The following is a 15,889-nucleotide window of genomic DNA, read 5'->3' as shown; positions in this document are numbered from 1 at the left end:
CGTAGCTGTAGTCGTAATCGCAATCATAGTCGTGGTCCTGCTGGAGCTGCTGGTGCTCCTGGAGTTTGTGCTGCTGCTGATGATAATGATAATTACGGGTGAGATAATCTTGCTGATAATCTTCTCGATGCTCTCGATTATTTGATTGTGGCTCATGTCACACGCAGTGTTCGAGAGACATCAGCAAGGGATTTACGTATTCAAAGCCTTCGAACTCCGACTGATCGATGTCTTCTATCACTTTCCTGGTAATTTATTTTTTTTTTTATTAGTGATAATTATTTTATTTTTTAAATAATAACTTGTGTTTAAATACTTACGGATCGTCGGGTGTTGAATGCACCGGCTCGTCGGTAAATTCGGGGGGGAAGTTCGCTAAATCCTGATCCGAATCTAGACGCGGTTTGTACGGTGGTGTCACTTGCTTTTGTTCCAACTGAAAATTATAAAATCAAGACTTTTATTAATTATTTATACTTTGGGACCTCAAGGACCTGGAAACGGGTACATACGTGGACGAGTATCCTCAATTACAGTTTGTTCAGTGGTTTCATCATCTAAATGAGCCTTCGGACTACCCTGTGGTGATGAATCAATCTGTGCTTGATCGCCATTGCGATCATTTAATTGCTGATCATGTGATTGTGATTGTTGTTGTAAACTTGAACAGGGTTTACGTAAATCTTTATGACATTTTTTGTGGACCAATAATTTACACTGGATGCATTTGAATCCTTGACGACCCAGTCCCCAAATTCGATCTTGACAAAGTGCGCAGAATTCGCGCTGTAAATTCTTAAATTAATTTAATACCTTACTGATATTTGAATAAATAATATTAACCCTTGCGGTTATACCGCATAACTGGGGCATCTCCAAAACCGTGAGGAAATAATAATTATTATTATGACAATTAGTTAAAAAATTAGTATTTAATACAATACTTACTCGGTTAAAACGTTTAGCTTGAAAAATATGACCATTGACTCTATAGAGTTTTCTCCATCGTTGTGCTCCTCGTCTGTATATTCTTCCTGTATTAAACAACACAAATAAAACCTTTTAAAAATTTTTTTATTTCAGTATTTCTTTTGTATTTTATTTAATAAATGCCCGAGAGAAATTGCTTCCTATTCAATTTCAAAATCAATATATAAAATAGCTTAAATTTTTTTCCTCGTTTTTATTTTATCAATTGAAAGTTAACTCTATTGCAGTTTTTAAAAGTAAATATTGATAATTATAACTTTTATGACCTGAAATTTTTTTTTTTTTTTTTTCAAAAACTGATTGAGAAAATTCGTGATTCTGAAGTTAACCGACGTCTAAAAATTTTTGGATTTTTTTTAAGCGAGAAATTATAAAAAAAAAAAATTTTCAAAAAATTGCAATTATAGTTTTTAAAATTTTCTACATGTGCATTTTTTTTAGTTTTTTTTTTTTATCTTTAATTTTAACTGTTGAAAAAAATCCCAAAAATTTTTAATTGTCTGGTAACTTCGGGGTCACAAAAATTCCAAACTGTCATAAATTAAAAATATCAATAAATTTTAATTAAAAATAATGTTTTATTTTTTAAAATTAAACCAACAAATTGATTTTCATGTTTAATTTTCAAATTTAATTGACAATGATCCTTGAAAGTTAATAAAATTTTCAACAGCCCGATTTATCGTAGGCTTAAAAATACCAATTAATAAAATTGATTAAAAAAAGTAAAAAAAAGTTGTGATAAAAATATAAATAATAGAAATTTTAATCAAGTCAATGACAATAGACGACACCTATACGCGGGCGAAAATTAAACGATGTAATATTCAAGTTGTTTTACACGAAAATTTGGAATAGTGCCAGCTACTAATTCACTCATGATAATTAATTGTCCTTTACAATAATAAATATAAAAAAAAAAGCAGTATAATATTAATAATACTCACGGTCTTCTCCCTGACATGGCACCCCAGGTGCTGGTGCTACATTCGGAAAGACTGTAACATAGTGAAGAAAATTTAAATAATTAGTAAACTGGGATCTTCAAGTTCTAATTATAATTAGAGAGAAATTAGAATGCTTAATATATAGTTTGCTAGATATTATTATATATATATTACGTGCTCTTATACTTGTAACTATTGACATAAGTTTAAGTATATGTATATATTTCTTGAAAGTTTATATAACATTTGATTATACAGGAAGTCGGGAGAAAACGATAGCAAAGTAACATAAATATATAAATATACATTTTAAAAAATTCCGTTACCGGAAAAAAATATGAAATCCATAAAAAATATCAATCATTAGTTTTTTCGGTTACTTGTAAAAATAACATCCAAAGTTGTGGGTTCGAATCCAGTTCAAGGTAAATTTTCTGTCCGACACAAAAAAATAATTTTTCAAATTTTACTAGTTCACCGACTTTTTTATATAAAATTTATTCATAAAATAAAATGTTTGTTAAAAAAAAACCGCATGATAAATGGATGCAAATAAAAAAAAAAAACGGGTAAATATAAATGATTAAGAAGCCCGAAAATAAGTCTTGCGCATATTCACATCTTGACTTGGTACTAAAGTTTAACCAACATATGTATATATTTGACCGAGGAATGAAAAGGGTGTGAGGGTGGAGTATCCGCATGGTTACATATCCTCTGGCCATGTGACCTAAAGTGCTTGGCTACGGCTACACCTCGCGTTAGCTTGTGTGTCCTACTTTGAGCTTTAGCATTACACTCTCACATCATTATGTTCTCACAACACAATACCTGCTATTACTATACTATTACAGTGCACTTGGTTGTATATATATATATATATATATATATATATATATATATATATATATAAATATATATGATAATGTACCATAGAGTTGAATGGCAACTGGTGGTGTTGTACCCTATCAGACGAAAATTCCGAGGACTAAAGAGAGAACGAGGTATTACCAGCAATTCTATTACTATGCTCGATCGACCGTATCATCCCTTGCTACGGATGTTACAGGAATCTGTTTTCTGTTTGTTACTCTTGTGCTTGTTCTTGTTCTTGCTGTTTGTGTTGGTTCCTCGTTTAATCATCTAAAGGGTAGCTATATTAAGACGAATGACCTAAAAACTTGCCACTTGTTTATCATATATAATGTATTGTTACTTTGATAACTAATGCTAATGGACATGGGAAATATATTACAGGGCTTTAAATGTCAACGAAAAGTGAAGTTCACTTTCCATTGACATTTTAGTTCAAAAAATTAATATGTTTTAAACTTCACTTTTCGTTGACATTTAAAGCCCTGTAACTTTTTTCTCATTCATTTGAGTTATATATGATATCAGATACTTTTTGAAGGAAATTGAATTTCCTACAAGAGCGTGGTCGTTAAAATTTGTAAAAAAAATTTTTTGATGCAATAAAAATGAAAAATAATAAAAAAAAAATTGAACACTGATTAAACTAAATTTTTGTTGATTTTCGAAGCCCAGTAACTTTTTCCCAGTTCGTTTGACATCCATAATGCATCAGCACTTTTTTGTAGAGAATTTAATTTCCTACAAAATCATACTAGGCAAAACTGGAAAAAAAAATTTTTTCATAGTCTTTATAACGAAAAACTAAAATGAAAAATTTTCGCGTGTGTTTTAAATGGGAAAGGGGACCCCCCTCTGTGATAGCTCAATTTTAAAGATATCTAGCTGAAATTTTGTGAGGATTCTTTTTATAATATGAAGTAACTTTTGAGCCCATAAGACGTTAAAAAAAAAAATATTTTTTTATTTTGGGACACCCTAATATATATATATATATATTAGGGTGGCGCAAAAAAACCGACTATTTTTTTTTTTTCAATCTCGCATGAACATTTGTTGGTTTACGATGTTTTAAGGAGCCTCTCCACAAATCAGCTCGATAAAAAATTTTTAAGAGGTCGCTCACGAATTTTGAAAATATCGAAAATGATCGAAAGTAGGATTTTTATTAAAAAAATTTTTTTTTTCTCGTGGCAGCGATAGTTTATATTTGTAAAATCATGACTATGCTGAAAATTTCAGCCCAAAATTTAAATATTTAAACGGCGCTCAAGAATTTTGAATGTTTCCGAGCGCAGTCTCTTGGACGTTTTTGAGCGACCCTTAAATATTAATAATAAAGCTTCTCGATTTTTTCACCATCAATTTGCATGACAATGAATGGAAATATAACCCGAGAAATAGAAATAATAAGTTATTTACATACTTTTTTATTTTTTAATTCAATTTGTAGGTTTTTTCGCTTATTCAAAACTGACCGAATTTTATTGTTTAAGACTGTTCTGTATATTTTTGGGTATGCAAAAGTTATATTTAAGTGAAATGACAACAATTGAGTTATAAAAACTAATTCAAACTATTAATTACATATTATCAGTTAATATTCGAAATTCTTGAGCGCCGTTTAAATATTTATATTTTGGGCTGAAATTTTCAGCATAGTCATGATTTTACAAATATAAACTATTGCTGCCACGAGAAAAAAAAAATTTTTTAAATAAAAATCCGAATTCCGATCATTTTCGATATTTTAAAAATTCGTGAGCGACCTCTTAAAAATTTTTTATCGAGCTGATTTGTGGAGAGGCTTCTTAAAACATCGTAAACCAACAAATTTTCATGCGAGATTGAAAAAAAAAAAATTGTCGGTTTTTTTGCGCCACCCTAATATATATATATATATATATATATATGTACATATAGCTACATGCATGTATATTGCAGTATGATGCATGTATATTAAAGTGAAATGTATGTGCATTGTAGATTGTAGAATTTTTGTAGTACTATACTACTTTTTCATGGTAGAAAGGGAAGAAAAACGTGTCTTTTATTAATTACTAATGATGGCCAACTTCATCTTTTCTGTAGCAACAGTCTTTCTCCTGTTGACTGTACAACGAAACTGTAGTCTGGTGATTGTACAATAGGGTGTCCGTTATTTCCCAAATCGATTTTTATTTACCGATCGCCCCCTGAATCTTTAGTTTATGACCTAAAAAAAAATATCCAACACAATGAGGCTCTTAATTTTCACATTAAACCGTGCCCAAATCATTTTATATTTCCCATTTAAATACCATGGGATTTTTAGACTTTTGACTCTTAATTTTTTTTCTCAGAAACAAATGAGAGTAAAAATTTAATCAAAGCATATTCTGATAGGAAATTGAACGTTCTACAATAAAGTTCTCTTATGAATTTTCGATAAAATAACTCCTTCAAAAGTTATTTAACGTTAAACTTGTGTTTGTTATCAATCCTATAATATTTTTAATTCTATTTTCATTTTTACCGTTTTTGGCTATAAAGTCGTTAAAATAAAAGATAGTTGTTATTATCACTAGAGTACCGATGATCATTTATGTAGATTTCATGGCCTAAACAGAAAATCAAGGGAAAAAAAACATTGTTTTATGAGAAATAATAGAAATAACATACCTTTCCTCATACAGACGAACTTTAAAATGAATTAATGGAAAGTGATGAAATAAAAATGTAATAACTTCTATGTCTATAATATTATAAGCAGATTTATTATCAACTTTGCTTTCTCTATAATTTTTTGTTAAGAAAGCTATGGTCGCATTAGGATATTTTGTTTTGTACTGATTTACAACTTAAATCAAATATTGTTTTTGGTCTTCTCGTGTTGTTAAAATGTTGATATACTCTTAAGTTGATTTAATTGCTCTTTCGGTGAGATCATTAATGACTTGTAAATTGTTAACAATTCGCAAGTAAATTTGGAATCCTTACAATTTTTTGAAAGATTTAACATTGATAGAATTTTTTTGAAATTAGATGTGAAACGTGGGCGGGCAATAACGACTATTCAGAAGGCTTTCGAAAGAAAGCAAAAATGATAATAAATCTGCTTATATTATTATAGACATAGAAGTTATTACATTTTTATTTCATCACTTTCCATTAATTCATTTTAAAGTTCGTCTGTATGAGGAAAGGTATGTTATTTCTATTATTTCTCATAAAACAATGTTTTTTTTCCCTTGATTTTCTGTTTAGGCCATGAAATCTACATAAATGATCATCGGTACTCTAGTGATAATAACAACTATCTTTTATTTTAACGATTTTATAGCCAAAAATGATTTGGGCACGGTTTAATGTGAAAATTAAGAGCCTCATTGTGTTGGATATTTTTTTTTAGGTCATAAACTAAAGATTCAGGGGGCGATCGGTAAATAAAAATCGATTTGGGAAATAACGGACACCCTATTGTACAAGCTCTTTTTTTTAATCGAGTGTAATTTTTGGAAATTTACGTGTTCGAGTTCATGAAACAGTGTGAATCGTGTAATTTTAACAGCAATTGAATCACTGTATTCTCCAAAATAATTTGGAAATACTTTAAAATAATAAATACATTCTTAAAAGGTCTGCTATTTCATAATGTATTTTACAGATTGCATAAACAGGCAGAAGAAGTTTTCAAAAATATCTCAATCCTTTTAAGGTTTCGATAAAACGAAATTAACATAAAATATATAAAATTTTCCAAGATAAAATTTTGAGCAAATATCTATTTATTTTTCAATAATTTATGTAAGACCCTTTAAAATAATAAATACATTAGGTTGGCCCAAAAAAACCGACTATGTTTTTTTTTTTGAGTCTCTTATGAAAATTTGTTGATTCAAGATGTTTTAAGAAGCCTCTCCCAAAAATCAGCTCGATAAAAAATTTTCAAAAGGTCGCTCACGAATTTTGAAAATATCAAAAATGATCGAAATTCGGATTTTTTTGTTCTAAATTTCTTCTTTCTCGTGGCAGCTATAGTTAATATTTATGAAATCATGACTACCCTGAAAATTTCAGCCCAAAATTAAAATATTTAAACGTCGCTCAAGAATTTTTAATGTTTCCGAGTACTGTCTCTTGGATTTTTTCGAGCGACACTTGAATATTAATAATAAAGCTTCTCAATTTTTTCACCATCAATTTGTATCATAATGAATAGAAATACAACCCGAGAAATAGAAATAATAAGTTATTTACATACCTTTTTATTTTTCAATTCAATTTTTAGGTTTTTTTGCTTATTCAAAACTTACCCAATTTTATTGTTTAAGACTGTCCTGTATATTTTCGGTTATGCAAAAGTTATATTTACGTGAAATGACAATAATTGAGTTATAAAAAAATACAAAAACTAATTCAAAGTATTAGTTACATATTATCAGTTAATATTCAAAATTCTTGAGCGCCGTTTAAATATTTGAATTTTGGGCTCAAATTTTCAGTGTAGTCTTGATTTCATAAATATAAACTATTGCTGCCACGAGAAAGACAAAAATTTAGAAATAAAAATCCGAATTTCTATCTTTTTTGATATTTTCAAAATTCGTGAGCGACCTCTTGAAAATTTTTTATCCAGCTGATTTTTGGAGAGGCTTCTTAAAACATCGTAAACCAACAAATTTCCATGCGAGATCAAAAAAAAAAAAATAGTCGGTTTTTTTGGGCCACCCTAAAATACATATATACAGGTTTGTCATTGCATAATGTATTTTACAGATTGCATAAACAGGCTGCAGAAGTTTTCAAAAATATCTTAATCCTTTAAAGGTTTCGATAAAACAAAATTAGCATAAAATACATGAATATAAAATTTTCTAAGATAAAGTTTCGAGTAAATATGGCCCAAAAGCCATGTACGTGGAATATAATTTTTTAGTTATAAATAAACACAATCTTAATCCCTTACTTTCTTTTTGAGTGCACTTTTGTCGAGACATCTCGGGACCACAAAACAAATAGACAAATTAGATTTTAATGACAAAATAGTCATTAAGAAAATTCAATAAATAATTTTTACTTTTTAAAACAAATAAAAAATACTTCTTAAAATGAAAGAATATTCAAATAAACAAAGTCTCAACGTCAATTAAAAGAATATCAACTTCAATTAAAAGAATAAGTAACAATGTAATAAATAATTACTAAAACGTAATACTCCTTAAAATAAATGAATATTCCAATGAAAAGTTTATCAACTTCAAGTAAAAGAATAATTAAAAATTTAATAAATAATTCTAACAAAAAAAATCTGTCTATCGGTTGACCCTGCGGGCCAGCCCCAAAACTTCCCGCTGTTTTCGAGCTCGAAAATACTATTGTATCCCATTCTTTTCGAAAAAAACCGTTTTTAGCATTTCTTTCTCCCACGATATCTCACGAACGAATCGACCGATTTCAATGGTTGAGGCGGCAAATCAATAAATAACTAAAAAAAAAAAAAATTTTTTTTCCGTAATTCGCCAATATCTTCGAATCTACTTGATCAAATGATCTGAAATTTTCAGAAAAGTTGATGGCCAACAAGCTCTCTTGATTGCCGCCTTAACCATCCAAATCGGTTCATTAGTTAAAAACTTATAAGCCGGTCACACACATACATACACACACACACACACACACACACACACACACACACACATACATACATACAGACACTCGGACATCATTCCAAAAATAGTCAGAATAGCTTCCTAGGACCTCAGAACGTCGACATCTGATGAAATTTCGATTTTCGCAAATCGGGGTGAAAACAATAACTTCCCAATTTTTCGAAAATCGTCGATTTTCTTAGCGGGAAGTTAAAAATTATGAGTAATTTAAAATTTAAGATAGTAATTATAATTTTTGATTATTTTCAATTAGAGTCGGCTGCTAGCCACCTATTTTAGATTCAAATTAGGATTTAATTCCAACATCAAAATTGACTAACAAAAATAGTTATATCTAAGTAAATAAAACTTATAACAATAAATAAATAATATAGGCTCAACGCCAATCAAAAAAATATAAGGTTAACTGAAATGAATATTTTAAGTTAACAAATCGTAATATTACAAAGAATAATAAATAAATTTAAACATTTAAATTCAACATATTGTTATAAGTAAAATATTGTACATGTGGACATATGTGTGGGTGCGCACGCAAATAGGCCCACATAGGGGTGTGCCCTTACCGCTTTCCTAAAGTCAAAATCTTAGAAAATGGGAAAGGACCCATAGGAACTGTGTTTCGATTGGACACAGTTTTGCCCCAAACAATAGACGAAATAGGATCCTATAAGAAAACATAAAAAGGGTCGTTAAATACAAAAATAGTTAGTCCCGGACAAGAGTTCCATTGAGGCAGTGAAGTTCAAGTCGCAGTGTCTTCACAAAAGTTAAGTTACACTAGTACCGTACTAGTTCAATTAAATACAAGTGTTCTCACACTTTTACACTAGTTCCGTACTAGTTCAGTTTTATACAGTGTTCTCACGCTTTTACACTAGTTCCGTACTAGTTTATATTATACAAGTGTCCGCACACTTACATTATCAAGCGTTTTATTAAAATTAGTGGTTTCATATGTCTAAATTTAAAGGTTAAAATAAAATTGTAAGCGAAAGTAATACATAGAGTCAGTGTAAACTACGACCATACAAACATCCAGTCGCTGCGACTACAGGTACTGCAATTTTTAAGGTTATGTCCTATTAAAACAAAAACACTTCCAACACACGGAAATATCGTAAAAGTTGTATTGTGTTCAAAATTCTATAGTCCTCTCTAGTTATTAAAACGAATTTTATTGTAACTTAGAGTCGGCTGATTAGCCACCTAATACTTTTAGAAAATAATATCAGGTTTTATTGTATTCATATCATCGAAATTGTTGATTGAATAATATGGAGTAATTTAAATTGTATATCCAACGTCTTTTATTTCAACACACCTCCCAGATAATTACACTCAGTGTGATCCCGGTCTAGTGGTCGAAAGACTAGGGCCGAAAATAAAAATAATAAATTATGTCCAAAATCACGATACAAGACACCACATTTTGGACGTAACAATACATATATAAAAGGTCTGCTATTGCATAAACAGGGTGCAGAAGTTTTCAAAAATATCTTAAATCTTTTAAGTTGGTGATAATCAAAATTAGAATAAAAATGTATAAAATTATTCTAAGGTAAAGTTTTGAGTAAATATAAGTTTTGAAAAGGGTGTTACTAGAGTAAATCCGTGAGATTAGAACATTTATGAATAAATATAAATTTTGATACTACTGTGAGATTAAATAATTTTTATAAAATTTTTGAAACTCTTGAGCGGCTAAAAGAATCTATTAACGGATAAACGAATGCAAATTACAGCTAAGCAGTTTAAGAAAAACATTTTTGAAGCAGGTAAATATTCGCATTAGGATTAATCTATCGCAACTGCAAGTAAATGTAAAATTTTCTAGAGACAAAATTTTGTTGTCCAACCGAAAAAAATATTCAATGTGCAAATAAACGAAGATTACTTGACCAGAATATTTTTTTCATCATCCCTAACAATAGTTTTTACGATTGACATTTTTAAATTTTGTAAATTCATATAAAATTAATCAACGTAGCCTTTTCGCTTGTGCAAAAGACTTAATTTTGATTGAATTTTTTAATTTTAATTTCATTTCATTATGAAATTATCGTTGTCTAAGAAGTTTTATAAAATTTTTTTTTCATGAAAATTTTTAGTTAGTAACTTATTTTGAGTTAAAAAAACCACATGAAAAAAAAAAAAAAAAATTCTTTTGCTGAAAATTTTTGAACGATCATATACTAGCTCCAGGTTCCTTTACAAATTTAGTTTAGTTAATTGCAAAGTTTGGTAAAGTTAAATTTGAAAATAATTATTTTCTATTGAAATATTTTCCCTACACTCTTTATATAAATATGCGGCATTTAGCTTTCAAATGTAATATCTAAAAATATTACCATTTGCTGCTTCTTATCTATCGCGCTTGGTTTTAACTTTCAATTACCTATAGAGTACAAATCGAATCTCTGTAGAGTATTGAAAATTCACCCAAATGCTTCGGGAAAGCTGATTGGTAGACCAGCATTTATATCTAGAAAGAGACCAGCGACAAAATTTAACATTGGGATAATGGTTGACCCAACCTCCCTATGCTAGTAACCTTGTAGTCTCCATGATGTAAATCAATCTGATATCTATCTGCTTCCCTTTCAAAGATGGCGCCACATAGGCTAAGCTGGCCTCATTTCAAATAAACCAGCCGCGTATGTCCCTGCATGCTGGTCTGCAGGGCACTAGACCAAAGTCTGTTCCAGTGGGTCGACTTAGGAGGTCTAAGGTGGGGCTTTGCGTCTCCTGGGAATAAACAGACTTCACCCAATACAGAGTAATGGGAGTTTGGATGTTAATGCGAACGACTCAAGGTCATTATATGATTTTCGAGCCTTTTGGTTGTCGCTGTGTCTGTTAACTAATCAGAATTTACTCGCGGACTGAATTTGACCAGCTAGGAAAAATCGTCACGTTTTAACTTACAATGCAAGACCAATTGTCAAAGTTTTGCGTGGCTGGCCCTTTCAAAGATATGCAAATCATGTTCGAGATGACAAAAAAAATACTGTCAAAGTTTGAGCTCTTAATATTAATATTAACAACTGCCTCATCGCAATTTTCGATTTTCCATTTAAATAACATGGGAAAAATTTTTTTTAAACTTTGGAATTTTATAACTTAGCAGCAGATCATTTTATCGAAAAAAGACTAATATATAATTTTGTAGGAAATTGAATCCTCTACAAAAGAGATTAATCATGATTTTTCGCTTGGTAGATTGGGATAAATGAAAATTTTTGTTTGAAGAGGATATTTGCAAAGAAAAAAAAAAGAAATTAATTGTGTAAATAATTACCGGTTACAAAGATCCCTTGTTACCACCGAAAATGATTTTCCACCCACTTTTCCAGGTCGGGAGTAGTTTGGTGCTAATCACCGTTCAAGCTTATCCCTTGTCTTAGTGTAGAGACAATACTTCTAAGGCCGCAACACCCCTTCCATATTGTCTTTTCTGAACGTTGCTTCGAGCTCCGTTCCCCTCCACAACCAACCCATTAATTTATGACACGGCGAAAAAAAATATAGTGACCTTCACTTAAAAATATGAGTTAAAATTTCTAAATCCATATTGTTATCTTAAAACGCTATTGAAATTGTAGAACTTTTACTATCTTGAGAATTTAATTTTCAGTTAAATTCAGAAATTTTTATTATTTAAATATCGAAATAAATATAAAATGCATCAGTATACTCGATTATATATTTAGTAAATTTTATTATCTCGTTTAGTAAATATTACTGAATTTGAATAAAAATAAATCAAATAAATTTTTTTAACTTTTCGTTATTATTGTTATTATTTTGATTATTATTAATAACTATGTCATCTATATTGGTGTTGGTGTCAATTTTAACTTTTAAAATCGATCCGTTGTCTCCTTTGAACGAAAATTTCTGACTATATATTCGCATTCGATTTCCTACCAACTTTTAACTTTATCGATATGCTTTGGATAAATTACAAGTCGTTTAGTAATTTGTTAGTTACTGTACAATACTCAATACTACGCTATTCATCTGGTTTACAGAAATTACTAAACAGATTATAATTTGTTTATACCGTGGGGTATTTAATGCATATTTTTAATTAATTTTTATATTTGTACACAGAGTAAAAATCATCGAATCGTATGATGAAATGTATTGATATACGTTTAGTAATAATTTAATATTTTCATTATGAATATTGCTGTTCGATTAACAAAGAATACAAATGAATTAGTATTAAAACTAATAATCTTTCAATTTTTCAGATAAACATGTGGTATTATATACCCTTTTGTGATTTTTACTATACATTTACGAATAAATAGTAAAAAAAATGCACTCTAACTAAAGCTTAGTTATTTTGTTCGTAAATTATTTTTAAATTATCTAACTAAAAGTTAGTTATTCGACAAGTAAATTATTTTCAAATTATCTAACTAAAGTTTCGTTATTTTATCTATACGTGATATTTAATTTTCTAACTAAAGTTTAATTATTTTATTTGTAAATTATGTTTTATTGCTGACAAGTATTGAAATATTTTATCCATTTATCTAGAAAGTGTTAATCATTACTGTCTAGACATGGATGAAATTATCATTAAATACTATGAGTTTGGACATCTAAAATGCATTACAAAATCATTACTATCGTCTATTTAGAGATTACTTAGGTCTATATAGATTGTGTGCGTCAGCTACTACTTTGGCCTTGAGAAAGACTTGGGATGAAAATACGTACTTCAATAGCTCAAAAGTTGACCAAGTCTTTGCTGAAAATTACGTTATTTTCTAATGCAAAAATATCTATTTTTACAATACCTCAAATTCAAAAGATGCCGGACATAGCAATAGTTTATATGATTATATATAAAAAACCATAATACATCATTTGATATAATTACATTGGGCCATTTTCTATGCATAATTATATATAATTTTTTTGACCCGGGTTAATAAATATAAATGAATGCGTGATTTTCATACAAATTTCAAAATAGCTTTTCAATGAAAATTTAACGAAATGATATACATTTCAATTATCAGTTGGATTTAATTTGATTTTTTCATTAGGTAAGAAAAAAAATACAGACACTGATAGAAGGATTTCTTATTATTTAAAAAACCATTTCTTAAACATCATTTCTTTGTATTTAACAAATATTTCTTACTATTTAAGAAATGATTTTTTAATAGTAAAGAAATAATGCCTTAAGAAATGATTTCTTAACTATTAAGAAATCATTTCTTAAATAGTAAAAAATATTTGTTAAATACAAAAAAATGATGTTTAAGAAATGATTTCTTAAATACTAAGAAATCTTTTTTAAATGCTAAGAAATCCTTCTATCAGTGCAGTTCTATTTTTCTCTTCTATTTCAGAGATTTATGTAAATCTTAGTCCTTTTTCCACGGGCTCTGATAAATTATAATTTACGAAAATAGTTTTTATGTTATTATAGTATATGTCATATGATGTTTAGATTCTAATGTAGTTTTAATGACAAAAATCTTATTTCTGCTTACTATATCTATCTTAATCAAATGTTGCGAATTTCGCTTAAATCCAATGTGTATTTAGAAACTTGCTTTAAACAACACTATTCATGTAGTGTATGCAGACTGATATTTTTACAAACTTCACAGTTTTGAGTCAGAAATTTATATCGGTACAATTTGGCATAGAATAAAATGTCTACGAAGTTAGTATACTTAATGAATTTAGATTTTATCGACAAAATAATGTGCCAAATATATATGTATCATGGTAAACATTGTTAAAATCGAAAAAACCATCCAGTATCTCAGTGGTACACGAAAGTGATGATAAATTTTTGTTTAATTCAAGTCAGCAATTGATATTTGTCGATTTTTTGTTCAAAAAAATTTAATGAGAAGTTTAAAATTTATATAATATAAAAAAAAAAAAAAAATTTTAAAATGATATGAACGAGTGTGGCAAGTCACGACGATATTTATTTATGTCTTATTTAAGCTGATACTGACTTGCCGAATTCATCCGTGTTATGTATTTATTATTTTTTTTTCGTTACTACTATACAGGAATTTTTGATAAAATGACTCACTTATTTGCGGGGAGGTAAACGAATACTTTACTAAAAAAAGTCATAAAATTGTGAATCACGTATGAATCAATTATTTCATTACATATTGTATGAAATTTTATACAATAACTTTTTTACGGACAGGTTGTAATATTTAACGTGTATTTTCAATGTAGTAAACAGCTTAAATTACTTACTTTCCCTCCCCTTTGTACCAAAATTATAGTTATCTTATCCAAAATTTTATCGCCAATTATCATATTCAGAATGTCACTTACTAATGTCAGTAACTAATTAAATTTCAAAGGCGAACATCAATCATTTATCCAAAAATATATCATTCGAAAACTGAGTTACTTTTAAAGTCTCATCAACTCAGTAACTATATGAGTAATACTCTAATTGAATCACTTCTTGAATTTAAAAAAAAATATTCCAATGTAATACTCCATAGGAAATCAAATTACCAAAAAATAACTTTTTGCCAACTTACCTTTTGTGAACTGATGGTGATCTTGTGGAGTTGTTCTACTTAAAGTGAATAGATCATAAGCTTCTTGTCTTTTGTCCTTCCTTCCAATTTTATTCTGTTGGTCTATTAGGTACGGCTACCAGCCTACTCCAATTGAATCACTCATTTTAGTAGAATTATTAGGTGGCTATCAGCCAACTCTAATCAAATCACTCATGTTAGTAGAATTATGAAAAGGCTACCAGCCTACTCCAATTGAATTACTCATTTTAGTATATCTATTAGGTGGCTACCAGCCTACTCTAACTTCGATAAAGGGTAGAACGAAGGTATAATCTTACTAGTTCGGGACTCAAGACACAACTGACGACGTTTTGGGTCTCTTGTGCAGACCTCAGGGGCGGTTTCACAATTTCGTGTTTGGGGGGAATACTACTCCCACGCTCTTCCACTTCCATCTAAGCCTCCCCGTTCCCATCCGAAAATCGCTGTTTCTTTGCCGCAGTATCCCTTCCACACTCGCTTTTTGTACTGTAACTACTACAGATACTCTACCCCTCTCTCCACCTTTCACAGCTGGTCCCTTCACTAAGAAATTATTTGAACGTTAACAAAAAATATTTTTATATTTATAAAAACCTTAATTATTTAAATTATTTCATCCGATTTTTATTTAACGTAATATTTCATTTCATATGAATTTTGCGTTGGTTTTATATTTTCTTTTGATAATTCAAAGTTTTTATTTTATCTATTTAATTTATAACTTTTATTTATTCCATTCATTTCATTATTACACATTGTTAAAATAATATATATACATTAGGGTGGCGCAAAAAAACCGACTATTTTTTTTTTTTTCGATCTCGCATGAAAATTCGTTGGTTTACGATGT

The 15,889-nt window shown here is 29.1% G+C and overlaps 1 protein-coding gene across 1 annotated transcript; it reads right to left on the bottom strand.

Moving 5' to 3' along the window:
* On the bottom strand, positions 1-15,262 carry LOC130674220 (atypical protein kinase C-like). Its single transcript, XM_057479489.1, has 7 exons — positions 15,259-15,262; positions 15,016-15,117; positions 1,938-1,988; positions 949-1,034; positions 513-786; positions 321-436; positions 1-245 (listed from the first exon to the last, which is right to left on the bottom strand). The coding sequence occupies exons 1-7, from the start codon at positions 15,260-15,262 to the stop codon at positions 201-203; spliced, it is 678 nt and encodes a 225-aa protein (XP_057335472.1). The 3' UTR covers positions 1-200.
* Between the last annotated feature and the right edge of the window lie 627 nt (positions 15,263-15,889).

This window comes from Microplitis mediator, chromosome 9 (assembly GCF_029852145.1).
Source record: "Microplitis mediator isolate UGA2020A chromosome 9, iyMicMedi2.1, whole genome shotgun sequence".
Lineage (NCBI taxonomy): Eukaryota > Metazoa > Arthropoda > Insecta > Hymenoptera > Braconidae > Microplitis > Microplitis mediator.
Note: the sequence above shows the minus strand (reverse complement) of the source record. Positions and strands in the feature narration are given on the sequence as shown.

Excerpts from the sequence above, each read along its gene's own strand:
- LOC130674220 (XM_057479489.1), bottom strand. Across the intron at positions 1,989-15,015 it reads TCACCATCAGTTCACAAAAG|TCTTTCCGAATGTAGCACCA; the intron begins GTAAGTTGGCAA and ends ACTATGTTACAG. Across the intron at positions 437-512 it reads AATTGAGGATACTCGTCCAC|TTGGAACAAAAGCAAGTGAC; the intron begins GTATGTACCCGT and ends TATAATTTTCAG.